The sequence below is a fragment of the Gymnoscopelus braueri genome (genome assembly GCF_963280865.1).
Source record: "Gymnoscopelus braueri genome assembly, chromosome: 20".
Lineage (NCBI taxonomy): Eukaryota > Metazoa > Chordata > Actinopteri > Myctophiformes > Myctophidae > Gymnoscopelus > Gymnoscopelus braueri.
In genome coordinates this window covers 1,244,487-1,268,216 of record NC_137622.1, presented here as the reverse complement: position 1 = coordinate 1,268,216, position 23,730 = coordinate 1,244,487, and the positions used below count along the sequence as shown (strand labels likewise).

The window sequence follows — 23,730 nt, the reverse complement described above, 5'->3', positions numbered from 1 at the left end:
AAGGAGGGGAAAAAAAGGAAAAACATCTGTGGACATCAGATAGGCTTTGTGGACACTGTTATTGACACGATAAACAAAACAATGATAAGCACAACACTATGGAGCCTTATTTATAAAGTAGCTTCTGGGCTGGGAACATACAGGCCTACTGTCTTTAAATCAATTATAATCAAATATGATGATTTTTGGTTATTCTAAAACACCATTAGGTAAATGTAAAACCGTTTCAAAATGGTTTAATTCAAGTCACTGTGTTGTGTGGTAGCGTCATGAATTACCCTGTTTTATATCTTCTTTAATTTGATCACATCCTGACATTTGGAATTGACTTAAGGGAAAACACCACCTCTAAGCGATGTTAAATTATAATGTGTGTTCCTGCTATAGTCTTGGGAAAACGGAAACCGTCTTTTCTTTTCTAACATAGACGAGGAACAAATAAACAGAGTGTGGGTGTGGAGGTGGACGGAAGCCCCCCCAGCAAGGCATAAAGGGATGTGATGAATGAGGTGACAGAGCACACAAACACACATGTACAGGAGGGGCCTACTACACACAAACACAGACTTACAGGTGGTCTAGAGAGCACTGCTTCTCAAAGTGGGGTCCGGGGACCCCCAGGGGTCCTGGGGGGGTGACCAGGGAGTCCCCAGCTAAATTAGTCAATATAGCGTCACAATCATTTTAACCACTTTAACCATATTTTATACTTTGGCTATTAAAAAATTGCAGATACAAGCTCATTGTAGATCTGCTATTTTAGAAGAAAAATAAAATATATATATGCATTTATCTTTTAAGCGATTTCCCCACCCCCCCAAATCTTTGCTTTGATCGGGTCCCTGGCACAACATAATGTTCAGATGGGGGTCCGCAGTCAAATACATATCCTTTTGGGGGTCCTTGACATGAAAGAGTTTGAGAACCACTGGTCTAGAGAGGGACACAAACACAGATGACCAGTAGGCCTACTGGCCTAATGGGAGACTAACACTGACATACAGTACACTAATCGATTTTTTTTAATTGACTTTAATAAAAGAATCCCTTTTTTATTGATTTAATTTCAGTCGCAAAAATAGCAGATCTACAAGCTCACTGCGATGCGTGTACATGTATTTAATAAAGAAACTTGATTCTGTCGCCTTAAAGCTGCACTGCATGTAACCATGTAACTATTCTACCCCAGATTTGAACCTGGTTTCCTGCGTAAGTGCTGACATATTTACCATTGATCTAATAGAGCCTGCCTGCTTGCTCAGGGGATAAATTTAATCTTGGCCGTCAGGTCAAAATTCGTGTCAGATCCTGTGTCTAGGTGAGACATGACCTTTGACACAATCTAAATGTCTCAATAGAAGAGCAGGGAGACAAAATACAACCACCCCAATTGTATAAGTTATATTGTATTAACATACTCTACCATACAGAGTGGACAAAATTAAGATTTATTAATAATAAAAAAAGTTACATAGTGCTGCTTCAATGTGGAGGGACAGGCAACGCATGTTAACACACAGCTCTTACAAAGACTTTTAATAGCACTGTGGCTGTCTTTACAGAATGGATGGATTGTCACAGGAATTCGGCAGGATCAGCCTCTTTTCTTTCTTCGGGCTAGATGACAGGTTTTCACTTTTGTCTTCCCTATCAGCGTCCTAACCGTTGGCTTCTCACATCCTGCGGCAGCAAGCTGCGTCCTTATCGCACGCGTTCATATTTCCTCAGCAGTCAGTTGAGCAGCATGACACCGAAGAAGGTCGAGTCTGCGTCCGTGCAGATCCGTGTATCGTCGGGCCGGTTAGGAACCAGCAGTTCAAGCCCATCCTGTTGTTGTAGTTTCACTATCCCTGTGACCCGGGATAGGTGTCATTTAGACTCGGGGCATAAGCCTAGACATAGCTGTCACAACATACAGTACAGTAGTACAGTACAGTACCACCATTCAAATAACAGCACAGAAGAACAGCTTTGATAGGGCTGTGCTTGTTGGACCACGTAACTACTTACTTATATCCATATTCATTGTTGATATTAAAATAAATTTAAATGTGTTTAAATAAGTCCTGGATTGTAGCTTTTGCACTTTACGTGACAATTTGCCCTGTCATTGGTTGACTATAGCCTGGTTCCAGACGAATCAGCCTTTGCAAAATTGCATGCACTTTAGCCCTCGGCAGATTAGGTCTGGCCCCCATCCATAGAGAATTTATTTCTCTCCCGCAGAGGTTGTGCGGGACCAATCAGGGCCCAGTATCCAAATGTGGGCGGGCTTATCACCTTATTTGGAGCAATGACGTACAAGGAAGCACTGCTCTGATTCGTTCGTACAAGGAAGCACTGCTCTGATTGGTTTAGGTCTAACCAATAGAGTCCGTTTGGATCTTTTTGTAACCGCCCCTTGGAAAAAAATCTATCGTTGATAGGGACCAGACTAATATCCACGCAGTGTGTCGTGTGATATTGTCTGGCCACGCGAGGCTAGGTTGACTAGGATTCAGGCAATTTACTCCGATCTTGCAGTTTGTAAGTCGCTCTGGATAAGAGCGTATGCCTAAATCGTATATATTCACTATTGATAGACTGTAGCTACATATCCAGTCATATATGAATTGGTGATACATGTATAGTCATGCATTATTAACTGGTGTGGTGATGGCTACAATTTGATAGAATGTACATCTGTTAACTCACTTTGAGCCAATACAGATGTCAAATGTTCTAATATAAATATTCCCTGATGGGAGACCTGCATTGCATGTCCTTTGTCGTCTTGCTCTACTATCCTATACAGTGTTGCCAGATTCTGTGAGAGAAACAAGCAACCAGGTCTAGGGAAACCAGCCCAAAAGAAGCGACTATGGGCCACATGAGCACTTTAACATATACATCAGCTATTTGAAAATAGCCGATCTACAAGCTCACAACGCGTCGCGATGCGACGCGTTGTGAGCTTGTAGATCGGCTATTTTCAACTACAGTCTTGCGGGGAAATTATAATAAGCAGATCTGGCAACCCTGATCCTCTAATCTAAATAAACCAACAACTTGATATACAGTGCAGTGCTGTTACAGACCTGCAGTGTAGCAGCTATTGGCACCGTTTGTCTGGGGCATCTCTTGCAAGCAGCGCAGGAGCTCTGTCAATCTCACCCCTGACTCACTGGAACTCCAGCTACGAACTACATGGCCCATAATATTGCCTGGGCCTTGGAACAAGACCTGTGAATGAAGTGGAACATTGGCAGCCTAGTCAGAACATATTTGATCTAATATCAATTAAGTTATGCTCAAGAGTCAGGCCGTGGTGACACAGTACTTGTCCAAACACCATGTAATATCCATCCTCTTGGACAACAATTTTGTTTTCCTTCAGTGAAATGGCCTGTCCATTCTGGACGGCAACAGACCAAGGGATCACGGTTACATTTCCTATGGGAAAAGGTAAAATACACTTAGTCAAATTAATGACAGACATTTCCCTGCTAAAGCCAAAAGTCTTCAATTTAACTTTACCTCTTACATATGGTTGTTTGTTAGTGTTGGCCGACAACTGCAGAAATGACTGTGGAGCTGGTAACGGGTGAAAATAAACATACAATTATAGTAATGACTAATGACATATTTGGCCTCACCTCCAGATTAGATTTAAACTGATGGACACGTTCTCATCTGACTCTCAACTGACAAAACCAACCTCTAGAACCACCCGGTTCCCGTTTATCCCTCCTGAGGGATGATTTGAGAGAGCCTTTTTGAATGTGCTGGAAAGCACTTGGCCTTATGTCCTGAGAGAAAACAGCAGTTGGGAGAGAATTTATTATTGCAGGGCTATCCGAGTACTTGATAATGGCACAAATCTCAGTAGTGCAGTGTCCAACATGACTCCATCCCAGCCTAACTTGCGACATACCTCCCTCCTCGCCTTAGACATCTTGGCCGCGCTCCCATCACTCATGAGTTCCTCAGAGGGCGGCTGATTAAGTTGGTGAATTATGTCCCGTCGGAGCGCTCTAAAATCACTCTCTAAAACACTTACTCTGTACACCAGGGAAAGGCTAAGACAAAACACCAAGGCACTTACTGATAAGAAAGTGTAGTAAAGCATCTTGACACTTGAAGAGTGGGTGTCCTCGAGTTACTGAAAAGGGTGAGGTCACAGTCATCAGTTAACCCCCGGAAACTCGAAATGTTGAGTTTCAAAATGAGATTCTAAATGAGGAACTATCTCCTCGAGAGTCCTCTCTCTGCGTCGCAACATGGAACTCATTTAGATTGTATGAAGATTACAGCCAAATTTGCAGCGCATTGTGAAACTCTCAGTCCAAGTTAAAAGCCACATTTTAATATAGACAAAGGCTTTATTCAAAAGAACATCATTTGTTCTTGTCAGAACTCGTGCCAACAGAGTCCAATATGAAAGCACAGTTGTAACCTTTTAAAATCAATACCACCAGCTGTGAAAACGCCAAAAACAGACAAATGCCGTCAGACAGAAAATGAAACACTTTAATCCATCAATCAAATCCATTTACAAAAGTATATCCCATTTTATATACAATATATACAGTTGACATATAAACATAACTATCATTTTTCAACATGGATTCATTCATTCATACGGTAACTAAACAATAGCATTGTAACAAAACATATCACTCTGATATTCTGCAGGGATGCTGTAGTGCAAATGTGCGCAAAAACATAGTGCTGTTGTCATGTGAAAACCTTATAACTCCAATGTTGATGGACTTGTTGACGTAATCTTGTTCTGTATGTCGTGAGTCATTTCCAGGAACCTGGAAACCATGAAACCCCATTCATTCTCTCTTTGCTAATTTTGTACAGGCAAGTTCTACAATCTGACGGTAACAAATGTTTATTATTCTCTGAATATATGTTTTTTTATTTTGGAGATACAAGGTTAACATTCGACAGCACTTTAAGGTACGTAAATATAAAAGTATCTGTCAGCGCAGTGTCCTTCCTTGATATAAAGGGAGATGTCGTCTATGTGTTGAAACAAAATCGTAGCTATAAATAAGAACTTTTTTTTTTTTTTTTCAATGATGAGTTAAGGACCTTTTGGCTTGTCAAGGCTCGTCATCATTTCTCACGGAACCAACATCACGGGGAAGAGCTTCTATTGTCCTTGTTCCACATGTCCTCTTTTTTTCTCTCACAAAGACAGAACCGAGAGGGCGGACAAAACGTGCCCCCCCCCCCGTCACTCCTCAAACTCACTCGGAATCAACACAAGGGCCTACAGTATCTTCTTAACAGGGTCTCAAAGGGCGTCATAACGGCGCGAGCAAAGTTTTCGCTAGAACGTCGCTTTCTAAACAAAGATCTAATCGACGTTATCGATCCTTTGCAACAGCTACAAGGAGGGAGGGAGGGAGGGAGGGAAGGAGGGGGGGGGGGACTTCTTTCGGACTGAATCTGCCCTCGCGAGCAACGTCTACGGGAGCAGTCTGTCAGTGCACTGGTTCTCAAGCTCTTTTTAATTTCAGTTTATCATACAAAATGTAACCAAACGGGACCCTTTATAGGTCCATTTGGTCACATTTTGTACGCTCTCGGAGTTGCAGACCTATAAGGGTCCATTTGGTTCCTAACTATTTAGCCGAGGACCCCCTCAGGAACCCGCTCAAGGACCCCTCCCCGCCAGACCCCCACATTGAGAACCAGTGCTGTAGTGTGGGCCTTATTTGCAAAAGACGCGTAGTTATCAGTGGTGTCCAGCAGAGGGTGCCTCTCCAAGCCTGACGCTTCCCAGGAAGGTGGTGTGGTTGGTCATGCTGATGAGGGTGTCGTCGTACACCATGCGTATGGAGATGCGCTGGCCGGCGCGCAGCAGGCTCACGCCAGCCGTGTAGCAGGTGTTGAACTTGCGCTGGCCCGTCTCGATGCTGCAGGTGCAGCGCAGGAACGGCGTCGAGTCCACCATCACCTCGTAGCTGGCAATGTCAGTGAAGTTGAGGTAGTATACCTGGGAACGAGAGGCAGGAAGACATAAAATACAATAAGACCCGTGAACGGGTAATGGGACAAGTTCATATTGATGGTTTTACCGCTTGGTTTGAAATTTATAGGGATTTGCGGTGGAATGTGGCCCAATGGTTTGAGTTATGAATGTTAAACTTTCAGCCAAGAGAGGGCTGGGAAACAGAGATTTATTAAGTTATTTATTAATTCATGATTTAAATACCTCATGTTAAACATCGTAACGGTTCATGGCCAGACATTAGAAAAAACAAAGAAAGAAAAAGAAACGCTTTGTGTGACCGAACGGCTGAACTTAACAGCCAGAATGGCTGCCTGCGGGCTGTAAAACGCTGCTTACGTTTCTCAACGTGAGTTCCGAGGACCTCCAAGGAACCCAAAGGGATGCGAAAGGGTCTGTAACTCTGAGAGCATACAAATGGAACCAAATGGACCCGTGAGGGTCCATTTGGTTCCATTTGTACGCTCTCAGACACGGGTCCATTTGGTTCTATTTGTATGCTCTCAGAGTAAAGAAAAGCATACATTGGGGTCCCAGAGATAACACATTGCATCAAAATGGGGGTCCGTGGCCTGACGCATATCAAACTGGGGGAGGTCCTTGGAAATGACAACGGTAGGGAATCACTGCTGTAATATATAAGAGTTAGGTCCAGGACCGTACTCACTTCTACCTGACTATATATGAAGTAGACACCGTCCAGCAGCACCTCTAGCTCTCCAGAGCGAGAGTGCATCTTAAAGACACGGTGATGGATGGACACCATCTTCCAGTTCCTCAGCACGCCCTCCGATAGGTCTAGACACGACAAGAAACGAGAGGCTGCGGTCAATTAAAGAAAGAACACATCCATAGCTCTATTATTCTGATAGTAATCATTGCTATAGGGTGTTTGTTCAGTTTAACAGGAGGTCCCCGTCCGTCCGTCTCTCCAGCTCCTTAGGCGAGCGGAACATGTGTTTTCAGGTCGGGATACCGACTTGATCCGATCAGGAGAGAGAACTCATACAGGATACAAGACAGAGAAGTGAAATTGGAACTGATGACACAAAGAAGTGAGGAGACAAATTTGGAACTGGAACACTGTACAATTGAAGCTGATAAATGGGTACTTTTTCCTGATGGGATGAAATTGGCCACACACCTGAAAATGTATTTTCTATTTGCTAAAGAGCTGGAGAGACGGGGAGACCGCTGTTACTGAATAAACACTCTATAGCAATGATTATTATTATTATTAATATTACAACAAACCTTGTTTTAACCATTAAAAACATTTTAATGCTGCAACTAACCAGTATTTTCTTAACTGATGAATCAGTCTATTAATCTATGCAATTAATTTAGATGTTGGTCAATGCCATCATGCCTCAAGGAATTGAGTTTAACCCAGTCATAGTGGATTTGCTCAATATGTTTGATATGTTAATTCTAAAATATATAATAGTAGTAAAATTAACATATATTTGATATGAAACTGCTTATGTTTAAAATATAACTTTTCATCTTATATGGAACAAAGACAAGCATTCACATATAAGTATATAAAGAGCACAGTTTTTACATGATACTAACCCTAAAACGCTACATGATTAAAATTTTCACTCCTACTTTGAAGGAGCACCTCACCCATTTTCAACCCATCTTCATATAAGTGGTCCAAACTAATGTTTGTTATAAGATGGCACAATTTCCATCTACTAGATTTCCGTCTCATTGGTGGGCTATGGACAGTTCCGAAACCTGCCTACCAATGACATCATCAATGGTAATAGAAACTATAGTGTTTCTCTCCCTGGAAAGTTGGCATGCTGAAATAGAAGCCAATCTTGTTTTAACCCTTTAAGACCGGGAACGCATCCGTGTGTCATTGTTAGATTTCTTTTGGCTATTAAAAAATAGCAGATCTACAAGCTCATAGTGCCGCGCTATGAGCTTGTATATCTGCAATTAAAAAAACAATCTTGGCAAATTTGAATATATATAAATATATCTGTTTTAAAGCAAAGATTTTTAACTCCAATCTGTACTTCTGGGGGGTCCCTGGAACAACATTTTTAGATATGTATTTGGCCGCGGACCCCCATCTCAAAATGTTTCGTTCCAGGGACCCCCAGAAGCAAATATTTGAGTTACAAATGTTCTCTTTCAAAAAGTATATATTCAAAGATTTGCACACATTTTCAAGATTTTTTAAAAATAGCAGATCTACAAGCTCATAGCGCGGCACATGAGCTTGTAGATCTGCTATTTTTTATCGCCAAAGAAATCTTAAAATTACACAAAAACATGCCTTATTGAAACACAGATGCGTTCCCGGTCTTAATGGGCTAATAAAAAAAAGAAGTTTGAAATCTAGTTTGAACTTACCAAACCTGCCTACCAACGATGTCACTGGTAGGCAGGTTTCTGAACTCTCCACAGCCCTCCTCTGAGACACAGTAGAGTAGACAGAAATGGTGCCATCTTATAGTGAGCATTAGTGAGGACCAATTATATGAAGATGAAAGCTGAAAATGGGTGAAGTGGTCCTTTTAACTGTATTTAGGATAAGAGCCTGGTAGATATGCTAACAGTAGCTGAACATATAAAAGTAAAACCGAGATTGAATTCATGAACTTAACATTAGCGTTCTGTCCTTACCTTCCCTTACTTGGATGGTGGTTTCCTGTCCTTGTAAATGAACCACTGCGGGCTGCAAAAAAGAAATAAAACAAATCGTCAGAATCAGTGATGAATCAGTGATGAGTAATAAATGATCACAATTCCATTCAATTAGGGACATTCCACATGGGATACAGTTTGTGTTAAAAGACGTGACGTACTATACCTGGAATTCCTTTGTTTTGCTCTTATCGGCAACCCCTAACAAGAAGAGGGAGAGAGAGACATCGTCATATCGTAGCCAACAACAAAAAAGGAAGAGATGACAGTTGAAACAAAACAGCCAGTGACATAGTATAAAGCCCTGATCACTGCATTCCCACACAATGTTTGACATCTTGCACCGAAATCACTTAATGCGATGACAATGAGTTCATTGATTCTGGCAGCTTGACCCCTCTTGTAGTGTGGGAAGGGGAAGACTTTTCTTGTGTAAGATTTGCGTGCTGACATTTCTGACGGTTTTCGCAAACCAAGTCCAAACCTCTCTCAGCCAGTGGATTATTCACCAAGTACTGTGACTTGTTATGGTGACTGCCTCCAGCAAGTGAGGAGCGTCATCTGATGATTAAACCGGGGCGAATGTAGTAGCGTGAATTTCAAAACTAGCAACACTTATAAGCCCTGTTTTATACTTCGTCGTAAGAGTGTGTCATTCAAAAATTGTTGCAAGTTGCAAGCTAGCTAGCTGTGAGCTTGTAGGTTGCCGATTTTTGGCGACTATTTTTGGCGGTTTCTTTGTGTTTAAAATGATCTTTGAACAATTGAACTACGATATGGCACACACCACACATACGTGACACAAAACAAAGTTATATATACCTGCAGGACCTTGGAGGCCTGGGGGCCCTTGAGGCCCGGGGGTTCCAGGAGCTCCTGCTGGCCCCACAGCATTGCTCCCTGGAATGCCAGGGATCCCTGGGATGCCCGGTGGCCCCTGGGGCCCTGGGGGACCTGGCGGGCCTGGGGGACCCTGCGCACCTGGGCGCCTTTTCCCACCTGGGAAGGTTAAGAAAGATGATAACAAAAGCGTCGGTCAGCACTCAAAATCCTTTGTTAATGTGTTTCCGATCGCAACGTCTCGATACAAGGAAAGGCAAGAGGGGAGGTTAAGGGCTCCGTTCGGTGCGCTTAGGGTGTCCCGGAGGACAGAAACACAGGAAACTGAATGCTTAACATTCACTCTGAGCCAAGACGGTTATTGGATTGCAATATTGGATCGGTGGTGTGTTGCCGCTGAGCAGGCAGGCAGCAGTGGGAGACCTAATCAATGGCAACGACGTAGAAGAAATTAAGGCTGCACTTCGTATTTACCTTTTTTATTCCGTTCTTTCCTTCTCTCCTTTCCCGTTGATTCTGAAAGAAAACGAAAACAAAGTGATTAAGGTTTGAAATGGTCTCCTGAACAATTATCATCTCCGATAACGTCTAGTGTATCCAGCTCGTTGCGTGTAGGTATACTAAACAGGCTACAATAACAGATTCAGATGTGCTGCAATGAGCAATTGAGTGGAGGTATGTCAGTCTGTGGTATCTTCTAGTGTAGTAATTTGTAAGTGTGGTTTCACCTCCTCTGTATGAACAAGTGCCTTAAGCATTCACAGGCAGTGGAACTGGAGAAGATCATTAGAGAGATACTTCATCCTGCCAAAATCCTTTTCTTTGAATTAGGCCCAGATGGGGAATGCAGATGAAAGTGTGTGTACATGGCGGTGTGTGCATGTCTGCTTGAGTGTGTGTTACTTTTACAGCTGTGTGTGTGCGTCAGTGTGTGTGTGCGTGCATGCGCACGTGTGTGTGTGTGTGTGTGTGTGTGTGTGTGTGTGTGTGTGTGTGTGTGTGTGTGTGTGTGTGTGTGTGTGTGTGTGTGTGTGTGTGTGTGTGTGTGTGTGTGTGTGTGTGTGTGTGTGTGTGTGTGCGCGTGTGCGTGCATGTGTTTTGGTGGGGGCATCTCTGTCAGTGCCTTGAAAAGACAGAATGCACTTGTGTGCATCTGTGCGTGTGCAGGGCTGTGTGCGCAGCTGAAGGAATCCTTTTCAAAAAAGCCGTCTCGCTGTTCTTGTGTTTACCATGTCATTACAACTACAAAGGCCATTTAACCTTAAAACCTCACAGTTTGAGACCCTCAAACATATGGCCAGCGTTTCTCCTCTGGGTAAATGAGTGGATGCATCCGCATGGATTTCTCTTAACGAGCAGCCCTATCTGGAATCTGGTGCCCGTTAGGAGTGCCGAGAATGCACGCACGTGTGTACACTTGCACACGCACACACACACACACACGCCCAGTACTTACACATTCGCTCTCACACACGTGTGCGTGCGTGCGTACACACACACACACACACACACACACACACACACACACACACACACACACACACACACACACACACACACACACACACACACACACACACACACACACACACACACACACACACACACACACACACACACACACACACACACACACACACACACACACACACACACACAGATCTAAGGCTGAGATTACAAAAGCCTTTGTCTGTATGCTGTGAGCAGAGGAGAGACCTGGTAATGATTAGTGTTTAGAGGGCTCGGGACTTTACTGATTTATGTAGAAAGTCTCAAAGGTGAGTTTTTTCTTCTAATTTAAACACAATCACTAAACTTCCCCCCAAGTATTCAGTGTCACGCCACAGACGCTGGAATGCCTTGTGATCATGCTGCACTTGTTGCACTCAGACATGGGACTTCAAAAGGCTTGCTGTTTTATTTGCATAGCTCACATTCTAAACAAAAGCTACAAGAAAGTTTGAGCATATTGGCCATATGGTTTTCTGTTTTGGGCTATTGATTGTGATAAATCAAATCAATGAAAATTAATGAAAGCCATCAAAGCCTCTCTGCCTCCGAGCTGATAGCCTGCGTTTTTTTTTCTTTTCTTTTTTAAATGGCCACCTGGTTCCCCCTGAAACGACTGCATGTTCCACTAAAAGAAAATGATGAATTCATGTCTTTATATTCCGACGGTCGTGGGTCTGAGTGACAACACTGCCGGTTCCAAGTTCCGAGTCTATACGGGCTCAGGCTAACTTCGATTCAAAAGATATTTCAGGGAATTGATATTATTTTGAGAGTGGGAAATCAACACAGGCTTCGCTGTCTGTTTCAAATTGGTGAAAAGTCTCCCAAACCCTGTTTGCCTTGTTAGCTATCCAAGTAATAATCAATCCCATTCCATTAAATCCTTTGCTCTATAAACCGAGCAACATTATGCGGTGGAGCTGCTTTGTTAAGTAAGCACTGAGCAGTAAAAAATCAATTCCACAAAAAAGTGAGAAACCATTAACAAACTGTTTGCACAAAAAATTTAAGAGCCTTAAATCCACCATAAGACAGCTTTTTGGATTCGAGCAAATCGCCCCAAACAAACAATGGTAAGAGAAGTCACGGATCAAGTGTTATTGCTGGATGAATCCATTGTTAATTGACTCTAAATAAACATAAATTATAGTACATGTGTCCAGCAGAGAGGTTTTTATTCTCCAGAAATGTATGGTCGATGTATTTAACCACTAAACCCTGTACTTAGTTTACTGGAGTCCCCCAGGGCTCTGTAGTAGGCCCCCGCCTGTTTTCGCTCTAAACCAAATGTCTTTGGCGAAAATAGCAGACCTACAAGCTCACAAGGCATCGTGTGTGACTCCTTGTGAGCTTGTAGATCTGCTGTTGTCGCTGGATGTTTGTCCCCAGAATAGGGACGCTAGGTTTCTTTAAAATATAAGCTATATACATCATGTATGGTATAATACACATTATGTATTGACGTCAATGCAAGGTCTGTGGTATTGAAGCTCCATATTGACTGATTGGACACAGAAAAGAGCGATGCACATTGGAAGTCTGTCTCCTGCTTGAATTTTGTCATTTGAGCTTTACAGAAGTGGACGGGAGGTTTACTGTGGGGACATGGGGGCCAAGGTAACCACGGTCTCACAACCAAAGGAAGAAAGAACAGTGATGAAAAAGTGGTTGAACCCAAAAAAAAGGAGAAACAAAAAAGTTCATACCAGAGTCTGATTGTTTGCCTGGGCTCCGTTTTGATCGCTGAGTTATTCCTCGGCTGTCTTCTGTGGCGTGGAAGTCACTATGCCGGTGTAGTAACTTCTCCTGCTGAAAGAAGACAAAAAAAATAAACACGAGTGAGGATGGAAACTTGTTTTTTTTTGCAGAAAAGTCCAAGACGGAGAGAGAGCATGGGGCCCACTCTTTTTGCAGACGCAATTTCTAAATGTGAATAGTATTCTGGAGAAAGCTTAAGCGGATTAATGATTGTGTGTAACAAAAAGAAAAACGTGATAGGATATTTTGAGGAGTGAGAGCCACATTACAAGTGTTCTCTCTATTCTTGGGGTATAATGTTTACACAGAGACAACTTGGGCCTTTTGAAAAGCTGCGAGACAGTGCCAACCAAACATACTCATTCGGGGCCAAGCCATTGTCTGTCCCAATGGTGCTGTAACCTATCCTGTAACCCAAGTCACTTTTGTCTGTGTCTCTGCCGCTTGAGACAGTCACCTGGGCACGACTGCTCTAAAATTCACCTTTTTATACAAAAGGAGGACATGAATTGTGGTTAATCTGAGAGTAATACCCCATTCATGTGGCACCTGGTTCCAACCCTATTCAGAAGTGGCATGAATAAGCTAATAAATGGAGGTGAAGAAAGGATCTGATGGAGCTGGTCTGAGCTCATCTCTAAAAACAGGAAGGGCTATGCTACAGCAGGGGGGGGTGTTCCCATGGGGGTGTGAGTGGCAGGACAAACCGCATGCCTGTGTTCTTATGTGACTGGCTCTGGTCGACTTACATTCACATGAACTCCGCGGGACGCCCTGACCCGACTGTAACCGCCCGACACTTATGCAAACGCGACCAACTCCGACAGTTAAACGTTTTCGCCGCAAAATTCGACGTTCCCCCCAAAAAACGCAGCAGAGTCCTATTGTTCAAAGTCACATGCTGTTAGAGAGCCAGTGTGTGATCACATCTTTGGGAGAGCTCCCAGAACGAGACTAAAAAGACAAAAGAAGCTCTCCGCTGGTACACAACAAGACCACCCAGCCGCCTTTTCGTCGAGCCTCGCAATCTTAGGAGATCACTCTCGGTCGCACTTTGGAGTGTCAGGGTGAGTGATGGCAAGAAGTGTAGACATAAAGGCTGTCAATGGCTGAGGACAAATAGGCCCATAACTGTTATTGTACTGGACATCTGCTCAGAGTTTGTGTAACTGACATCTCCGGAGCATTGACACGTGCGGCACCGAAAGCCTGAATCAAATAATGATGAATAATGATGTATCATTTAATCCTATTGCTTGGGAATGAATCACCGAGGAGCAGGCTAGGCAGGCTTGCTGACGGACACTTTCACCTCTTTATTTCCATTTGGTGCAAACCCAATTTGATCCCCGAAACGACAAGGCCCTCGTCTCTCCATCTGTGACAGTCAAATAAACATAGTAGTTTAACCTCAATGGCAACAAAGAACAGATCAGTCTACTGAATACAGGGTGACCCCTCGCTGTCTCTTTGTGTGGTTTTACGCTACAGCCACTGAAAGACCCATAGGAAGACAGACAGGAAAAGTTATGTTTCGGGTCTTGTCTATACCTCAACTCAGATGTGGAACCCCCCCAGAGAGGGATGAGCTGTATCATGTCGAACACCCCCCCACGTACACACACACAGACACACACACACACCCAGCCTCACCCCCGCCAGGGCTGTGTCAGGCAAGCTGAAAGTAGTTAAAGTCCACATCCCTGACCAGCCGCCAACCATGTCTGACCTTATAAGCACGGGAATTCCATCCTGATGCAGAGCTATGTGTTGGAACGGTTTATCGGCACACAGGCCTCCAGATGTTCCTGCGAGCAGCGACGTTTGCTGTTCATTTGGTGCGCAGGTGTCTGTCTCCACATCTTCACTCCAGCTGTTGGCATATAGGGGGGCTTTTTACCCCTCAAAGGGTTCTGGGTGTATGTTCGAGCATATGGCATCACACTTTCGTCTGTTCTGACAGCCAAACACGATTCCAACGGCCAATTTTCGGGGCCCCGAGATTAAGCTCCATCAAAAAACACAAAACAAACAAACAATCTGCTAGGCTACTACCAAGCTAGTATGTTGTTTGGTGCCTTAATAAACATTACATGGAAGCTATAAACAGACGAAAAAAAAGTCAAAGTTCACAGGAGGTTTTTTCCGCCCTATTATATGACTGCCTTTGGGACTGTGTGGTATTGTTTGCTTCATTTCATGCCATTATAGTATTTACAGCTCCTATACCCTTCAAAGACATGCAGAGTTACAGTAAATCAGGATGACAATGTGTTGGTATGTATGCCAAGTGCCAACTATTGAGTAAACCTTTCATTGTTCAGCACGGGAGGGGAAAGAAAACCTATTAATTAGAGGGCCTTTAAATCTTCAAAGTGTGTGGGGGGTGCTGCTGCGCGCCGAGGACATGCTTCCCCGTTGCTCCGAGGATATGACTAAATTTCACTTACTCCAGGGATGTGCAATTTTGCGCTCGCACGGTTTGTCAAAAAAAGGGGGGGAAAATGATCACTTATCGGCTTCAAAAAAATTAAAAATATCGCCAGGGCGTGCAACGTCTTTGACCGGGTTTTGCACTTGGTCCGCCAAGATGATTCAGTCTCTGTGGTGCTTTTAACTCATCTGCCTTTGGCTCCAATCACACCTTAAACAACATCGATCAATTCCTGATAGAAACGAGGCGCTTTCCATGTGTGTGTGATCATATGATACTGTTGTTATATCTGATCATGCCCTGGTCACAATTAACTCAGATGTTGATGGGGTTGACAGCACACCCTGGCGCCCCCCAGTGCATGTAGGCTGCTGAGGACGTTATGTCCCATCAAACTTGACTCTTTTTAATAGCTGTTAACTAGACTCCAGATGTTTCAGCATCTGTTCTTTGTGAGACTTTGAAGGCAAACATCAGAGGAGAGATTATTTCATATACTGGTTATGAGAAAACGCTTAAGCTTAAGTAATCGACAGTGTCTGAACTAAAGGCAGCTAATCATTCTTCTAAAACAACTTTTTTATTAACTTTTATTTACCCGGCGTTAAGATGACAGAGAAAGACACTTGCTGTTTTTTTCAGCAGGGAGGGTCCCGCGTTCACACCTGGAACCTGACCAGTACAACCGCAGTCTTTCAGTGCTGGGAATCGCACAGCTCCATTGGACAGCTGGGCTTTATTGCCTTGCTCAAGGGCACATTAACTGCGGCTGTTGAAGGGGAAAGTGTTGTTTGTTCTCTTCCACAGCCCAGATTTTCCCCCAGAGGGCCTGTAGACTTAAACCCATGACCTACCATTCACAGGCTTATTTCTAAGGCATTCTTCTCAGCATACGTAAAAACGGGCATCTCCTGCTTATTAGGGTTATCCTCCACTAAATACATTCTTAGTTGACTAATAGTCAAAGGGATTTGTCCACAATTTGATTTGATGATTGAATCAACAAATAAAATAATGTTTGCTGCACACAATCATGCAGAAAGCAGCCGTTTCATGTTGGTGAGGTTGAGAACTGAACATTTTAATGTTGATTTCACAATGACTACTGGCTATTTAAAGTTATAGACTGGCAGAATGAAAGGATCAGGCCTAGATGTGTAGAGTTTACAAGAGACGTGCATAGACAAAAAGCATAACAAACTACTAAATCAACTAATAAAGCCATGGTTGACTAAGGCCAAACCGATTGATTAGCGATTGACTATACAGCATACATACTATGTATGTATACATACATAGCTATGTATGTATACATACATAGCTATGTATGTATGCTGCATCCATCTTCACACATGCAATGCCTCTCAAAGCAGAGCACTGGATAGATCCTAAACTGTAACTTAAGACTGCATCTACTGTATGTGGTGGTGGGTAAGGTCCTGCTATAGCTAGCAGTTATATCAGATGACACACGTTGCTAAACCCTACAGATTTGAACACACTCATCCATAACAATGGAGCCATAGCAAATGAACAGGCAATCCAATGAAACATATTTAATTGTACCGGTACATCTGAGCAGGCCACAGATCTATCTGCTGTAGACTGAGAATTGCAGTACAGTAATAGGTTTCTGTTGTCATTAGGCATTTCAATTGACCATTCACTACCTGTGTTGATAAAAAACATCTAGAAATACAGCAGCTTAATAACGATTCTATGTGAGCATGTTAACTGTGTTAAATTTGGGAGGCAAAACACTGTTAAAGTACGGCATGACAAGTGCTTTTCAGATATTTTGTCTGCGTTTCTAGTCGTTCTACTAGTTTTGTCCTGTTGACAAGCATATTATTGAAGAACTGTGATTAAGTTGCCAACATCTTTAAATCATTAGACTCATAACCGATACAATGGATCAAAGACAGAGATGTGTCATCGACTTGATATTTTCACAGTGTTAAGATGTGTGTGGAATGGATCAATATCCTACTAAAAGGGTTCCATCTTGTTCAAGTCTGGGTTGACAATCTAATTAGACTAATCCTCCAATCTATTTGTACTTTACAAATCACTTGAAGAGTATCCCTGCCTGAAGATCAAAGCCTAATGTCTCCCTTTGGCCAAGGGGGGGGGGGGAATCCCCTTTGTTTGGTTTCCCACTAGGCAGGAAACCCGGGTTCAAATTCAGGTGGTCACATTGGGGACTCATCCGGATTGGGTTTCCCGTTAGGGTTGGGTGGAGGTCAAAGGGGGAGTGAATGTAGCAGAGTAGCCCTGCCTGCAGCCCAGGAGCCTAGCATCTCATTGGCCAAAGGGGATTCCCCTTTGGACCCCTGAGCAGTAGACGTTTGGTTTGAATCCAGGTGGTTACATGGGCATACTTTCAGCTGACCATTTGCCTACTGCATTTGGAGGCAGAGGACCTTAGTGTATGACCTACCATATACTTTCTTATGTAATGTCCATTCTCTGTTACACTAAAAGCAGATCTGGAAATGGTTCAAGTGCCAGTTTAGGCTCCAAAACACTTCCACCTTATCTTGGTTTGCCACAAATCCTGCCTTCTCCTGTTCCCTCTCTGGCAGTTGGAGGAGTGCTGAAATGCCAGTTTGAGCAGGAAAAACACTTCGCTACCTTCGCCTGTCTCGTCACAAATCATGCCTTAACTCTGCATTCTCTGGCAAGATGAAGAGGTATTCATTTTGGCAACTATTTTTGTTTTTACTTTAACTTGACTCGGATCAGACAAAAATATGCCACCTTGAAATTCTACGGATACTTTTATCTCTTCAGAAGTATGAGATTAACATTTGTTAACACGCAAACGGGTATTCAATTTACTGAAACTGTTTAACATAAGGATTTGTGTTGCATTTGGTTGAAAAACATGAGCAAGTACTCCTGTACTCTGTTCCTGCTATCCTTTCACAACTTCTGAGCTCTAGCACACTGAAAAGCACACCCCACCTGTATGCACCAAGGATTAAGAAATTATTCAGAAACGTGTAGTATTGAGACAAATATAGATCCTGAGCTGGGAGTTTTATCAGCCATTAATTGCTTGAGATCAGGTTTATCTAGTCCTTCAACTTCAAAGGAAAAAAAAGACTTACTTGGTTCATAAGAGGTAGTTAGTTATTTACACATTTTGTCGACTAAAGCTAAGCAAAAACGAAATAAAAAAAAACTATAATAAGTCCTAACAGACATTTTTGTGAGTATATTAAAACAAATGCCTTAAAATGAGGATGCTGAATCAAAGTTTAACATTAAAAGGATTACATGAAGTAATCATGAACTGCTTTGCATCCTTACAACCACATTGTTCCTTATAGGAACATTTTTACACTCGGAGTTAAACTAATAGTCAGGATTTAGCCGTGTCTTGAGACATAATTCTTCAGGTATTACAGATTCATATTTTCCCATTGTGGAAGCTTACTCTCCCCTATCTCTCCGAGGCCCCACCTTTTGGCTTCTTCATAAAACTTTTACCCACAAAGCAGCATGACCTCATTCATGAGCAAATGCACTCTTTGCTCCTCACATCTCTAACACTTGAAGCTGTTTAGGAGGAGCACTTACAACCAGAAATACCAGAGGAACTACGGGGCAGAGTTACTCTAGTTGTCGAGGCTGATCCGTGCTGGACCCTGACCAACCCAGTGAAAAGTAACGAAACTCCCATTTTTCTAATCACTGGGCGAGAGTTGCCTGCACCACCCCCCCCCGTCCCCCGTCCCACCCTCTGTGATTTGGCCTTGTCCATCCTTGCACAGTGTTTGGGCTGTTCTTTCCTCATCCGTCTGGAGCTTGTTGCCATTACAAAACAGATTGGAGTTCTACCCCGACTGTGCCCTGCCAGAACATAAGGGACAGAGAGACCGCTGTTGTCCTTCTCCCTCTGAAGGAGGAGCATATCAGAATCAATACAGTGTAAAAAGTAGTTTATGACATACATTTAGAAAGCCTTCTTTCCCATCTATTTGTACTTACGATTTATTTTAGTTTAACCAGGACCTTGGAATGTTTGTTTGAGATTAAACCGATCAACCAGTTATACATTGTAACGTCCCCAATGTATTTAGTGTGTGGTATGTGTGGCATGTCGTGTGGATGCTTGTTTGTTTGTTGTTGCTTTACCTTTTGTTAGTTTTTTCCTTTTGGGATTATTCTTTGTTTTTCTATGCAGACTTTTCATATTCAATTATGCTTGATTGTATACCTGCATATCACATTGAATCTCATTGATGCTTCTGACGTGCCTTTGATGTTGACTTGTGTGAAAAATCCAATAAACAATGTTTAGGCCTATAAAAAAAGTTCTTCAAAGTAAATGTCTCAAAAGCTAACAAGTGCGGCCTCTACGTCCAAATGCCACATGCTCCTGTTTCTCCAACTATGTAAACTGTGGGATGTGTAATCAGAGTTGTTTAATGCAGACATCTGGGTAGGACAGCATCACAGCGCTGTTAAATATTTACAGCTGGGCCACAGTCTTTCACCTCATGAAGCATCTCCATCTGGGCTGAATACCAAACCCATCTCAATCGGGTTCAACCGGGAAAACCACCACTATCTAAAATAAGCTTAGCAAAGGACATCGTGGGGCCTAAATGAAAAGGCCTAAATGAATAGGCCCCTCGGGTTGCCTGCCTTCTTATGACAGGAAAATGATGCAAAACCAAAGACCGATCTGGGATTTGATCGTCAGCATCTTTGGTCACTTTGACAAAGATGCTACAGTGAGTTATCTAAAGATAACTTGACTGTAGCCTAAATTATGTTAACCCTTCAAAAGGTGCTTTGCCATTCAATAGCAAGGACCATCAGCACTAACATTATGAATTCAGTTACCGCTCCAAATAGATCATAATCTAAGGCCACAGATTACATACAAGCTAAAAAGGAGCAGGTAGTGCAAAGTTTTTTTTAATTAATTTTTAACCAATGTTTTGTGAATTAATTACATTGGGGGGGGGGGGGGGTTAACAGTTACCTGAGGCACAGACGAGCAGAATGAACATTTGATCAGTCCAGTCCAGTGCCAGAAAAGAAAACACATGTTAGATGAATCTGGCCACGGCCCAAGTAATGTTACCAACTGCCCCATCCAGCCCTGATGAATTCACATCAGCCCCGGGGCGCTGCACCTGCTGGTAATTAAGTACATTTCCCCTCCCTCCTCCACCTGCTCCATCACGTACACCGACTGACCCCTCTGCGTGAATAAGATACTGCATGGGAATCATACTCCACGTTCTATCTGTGTGCTTTGGAGCAACTAGGGCAAGACCGTTTTTGTTTTGGACACAATTGGTCTTTTATCAACTAACTTTCCATTAGCGGGCCTAGTAGTCCATTTTTCGGACCATAGTCTAAAACAATTTCTGGCAAGAATTTAAAGAGTTGGAACATTTTAAACTCTTCAACTTGTAAGAGTTGACTCCTGGCTGGTACAGTGTCCTACACCAGGGGTCGAACTGGACCTTTATGGGTCTGTAGTGAGAGTGTACAAATCCATTTGTACACTCTCAGAGTTAAATTAACGCTGATGATTTCTAAATGTATTAATTACAGTGTAACTACGTTCAATTACAGTGTAAAATTGGTTCCCTGATAAAGAAAAATGGCATCAAACTGGGGGGTTTGTCGCCTAATGCATATCAAACAGAGGGTCTTTCAAATTCATAAGTTTGAGTCACTGTCAGAGGCAGAGAGGGAGCTTTGGCCAGGTGACAGCAGCACAGGGCTTCTTCTAACCGGTATTGCATTGCCTCCTCCTCGCCTCGTAATAAGTCTGGAATCACACGCAACGCCGAGACGAGCATTACTTATTCACAAAATATGTTTGAGGCAATCTTTGACATGGAAACCGATCCGCAAGCAGCAGCACCTGAACTGGAGTGTGTGTGTGTGTGTGTGTGAGGAAGGAAGGGGGGGGGGGAAGGAATCATTATTTGGACAAGCTACTGTAAGACACTCTGCCCAGAAAAACATGCCATAACAGAGCACACTACACAACCTGACACCCTGCATATGGAACAGGAGAAGTGAGCAGAGGTGAATCAACACGAAACATGTCTCGTCTCCGTTTGATCGGAATGGAAACAATGTCGAAATGCCTACTGGGGGGCTTCTTAATCTCTGGTGGGGATGGGGAAGATGTTTACCTCTCCATCATGCCCCTCTCCTCCACCTCCACTACGGCCGCCGCCGCCGCTGCTGCTGCTGCTGCTGCTGGACGATGAGTCCAGCGCCGGCTCGGCCATCAGATCCGCTCCGCCCAGTGTCACCAGCATCGCCGACGAGTCCCTTTTCTGGTGGAATATTTCCCTTTTCACCTCCGATCGCAGATCCAAGTAGCAGACGAGCGTGATCGCGTGCAACGAGAGCGACAGCATGAATAATCCCAAGAAGATAAAGCTAGTGGTGCTGCTGGTGCTGGTGGTGATGCTGGTTGAACTGCTGCTGATCCTGGTCTTCGTGCACTTATTCTTGCTGCATGTGCACGGAGGAGGGGGTCCCGATCTGGGCATCACTTCGTCCGGGAAATCCTCCCTGGGAGAACCATCGCATGCCATGATCGGGTGTTAGAGAGCAGCAAAAGTAACAAGTACTTTTTATTTATTTACTATTATCTCGGCATAATCGGGGTCTGTTTGTCCTTGTCTTGATCGTGCTGGGTCTTCATGAAAAGCTTATGAGGTCCAGGACGCCTACATAGGAGCTCATAGGTGCAGCCTTGCAGTTTAGTTAGGTCGGTGGTCGCAAACTTCTTCAGTGTATCTGTAGTAACAACGGTAGGCCCGCCTACCAACACTGTGATTGGTTCGGGTCAATTACGATCCCAGACAATCCAGGGCACTGTTTCCCAAACAGTGGGTCGGGACCCATCTGTCGGTCGCGGATACATTTTTATGGGTCACAAGTAACTATCCCTTCACATTTTGTTCTACATTTTGTTTTTAATTATTTATTTCAAAACATTAAAAAATATATATATATTCCCCAAAAAATGCTAAATCTTTCATGAATTAAAAACAAATTCAATGATTTTTTCCCCAAAAAAATCAAAGAAATTCCATAGATTAGAAAACACATTTTTAAGAAGTAGTGAAAACAGCCGATCTACAAGCTCAACGCCGTGGCCTTGTGAGCTTGTAGATCTGCTATTTGCACTAGTTTGTGTCCCGGGCAAAGGTCTAATTTCTCTTTTGGGTCTCGAGCTAAAAAAGTTTGGGAACCAGTGATCCAGGGCATAGGTTCTCCATAGATACAATTTCTATGGGGTTGTGGCTCTATGTTAGTCAGTGTTTTAGCAACACCTACTGGATAAATCCAGTATTTGCAACAACAAAAAAAGCTTCTTCCCATGGAAAGAGATTCATAGGTTTTCTAGGGGTTTTCTTGGATTCCCCCATGTTATTCTTGCTTCTTTCATTTCTCTAGCAGTTATTGCATGTATTGTCTCAATCACTGACATTCTTTTGGCCTGCATGTATACGCATGTGTGTATTCCCCCCCCCCCCCCCCATGTATTCTTTTCATGGTTTAATAATAGTTTTATTGCAATTTGGCTCTCATTGCTGTGTGTTGAGTGTCTTTGAGTTGTTTTGTATCAGTGGTTCTCAAACATTTTCATGCCAAGGACCCCCAAAAATATGTATCAGACCGCAGACCCTGATTTGAAAACATTTTGTACCAAGGACCCCCACAATTGATATGTATATTAGGCCCGCAGAACCTGACTTGAAAAAAATGTTGTGCCAAGGACCTCCGTAAGAGTTAGTTATGTTTGTTGTATAGATTTAACGCAGAATTCAACAAGCATCCATAGGCTACTGTGGGTGGGGAGAGATAACAGTGGAGAAAGTTAAACCTATGATGTGAATATTCATTCGTATTCTCTCATGGGGCTGAACTTCTAGCTGGTTAGATAATCGTGAAATTAAACCGTTCCTGGTGTTGCTGGGGAGCCCCATGTCCCCAGAGCCCACTTTGAGAGCATAATTGTTGAAATATTTTGTTTACCTATGTGTTTTATGTGGGTGGGGGTGCCAAGTAGGCTATTTTTCATTGTCATATTTGTTTGCCACTTTCTTTTGTTGTGTGGGTGGTGGAGGAGGTGGGACGCAGGGAGGGCGTGGATCCTGTTTGTGTTCCTTTTTGGCCTGCCACCGAGATGAAAAATGAAGTATAAATCTCAATACGGTAAATATTTCACAATATTGTTGTTGAAGAAAAACAAAGAGATCATTTCATCATGATAACCCTAAACAACGGCAAGCTATTCCAACTTTTCCCATATAGAATACATACTGTAATAGACCCCACCATACATACGTGTACATAATTATATCTAATTACACGTGGACCCTGTCAGGCTCAACGTTATGATAACAGGAAGAGAGGGGGGGGGGGGGGGAGAGGTAATGATCACTCAGAGTACAGCGCGGCTCTGTGTACAACAACATCAAATTCTCTAAACACGCGTCAGTCACCCCGATTCAAG

General features: G+C 43.1%; 2 protein-coding genes across 3 annotated transcripts; both read right to left on the bottom strand.

Annotated features, from left to right (window-relative positions):
* Positions 1 to 1,558: 1,558 nt before the first annotated feature.
* On the bottom strand, positions 1,559 to 4,108 carry LOC308076097 (tumor necrosis factor ligand superfamily member 13B-like; the record flags this gene model as incomplete). The annotated part of the gene is given in 7 exon segments (XM_080416208.1): positions 1,559 to 1,850; positions 3,078 to 3,249; positions 3,253 to 3,279; positions 3,281 to 3,432; positions 3,517 to 3,573; positions 3,698 to 3,788; positions 3,914 to 4,108. Coding segments are annotated over 7 exon segments (813 nt in total). The 3' UTR covers positions 1,559 to 1,731.
* Positions 4,109 to 4,487: 379 nt separating this feature from the next.
* eda (ectodysplasin A) lies at positions 4,488 to 21,960 on the bottom strand. 2 transcript variants are annotated; one of them, XM_080416533.1, is made up of 8 exons: positions 21,389 to 21,960; positions 12,730 to 12,832; positions 9,986 to 10,027; positions 9,494 to 9,670; positions 8,838 to 8,872; positions 8,651 to 8,702; positions 6,675 to 6,805; positions 4,488 to 5,992 (listed from the first exon to the last, which is right to left on the bottom strand). In XM_080416533.1, the coding sequence occupies exons 1-8, from the start codon at positions 21,797 to 21,799 to the stop codon at positions 5,732 to 5,734; spliced, it is 1,212 nt and encodes a 403-aa protein (XP_080272659.1). In that variant the 5' UTR covers positions 21,800 to 21,960; the 3' UTR covers positions 4,488 to 5,731. The 2 variants fall into 2 exon arrangements, with proteins under 2 accessions (XP_080272659.1, XP_080272660.1); XM_080416534.1 differs by having other exon boundaries at positions 6,681 to 6,805.
* Positions 21,961 to 23,730: the final 1,770 nt, after the last annotated feature.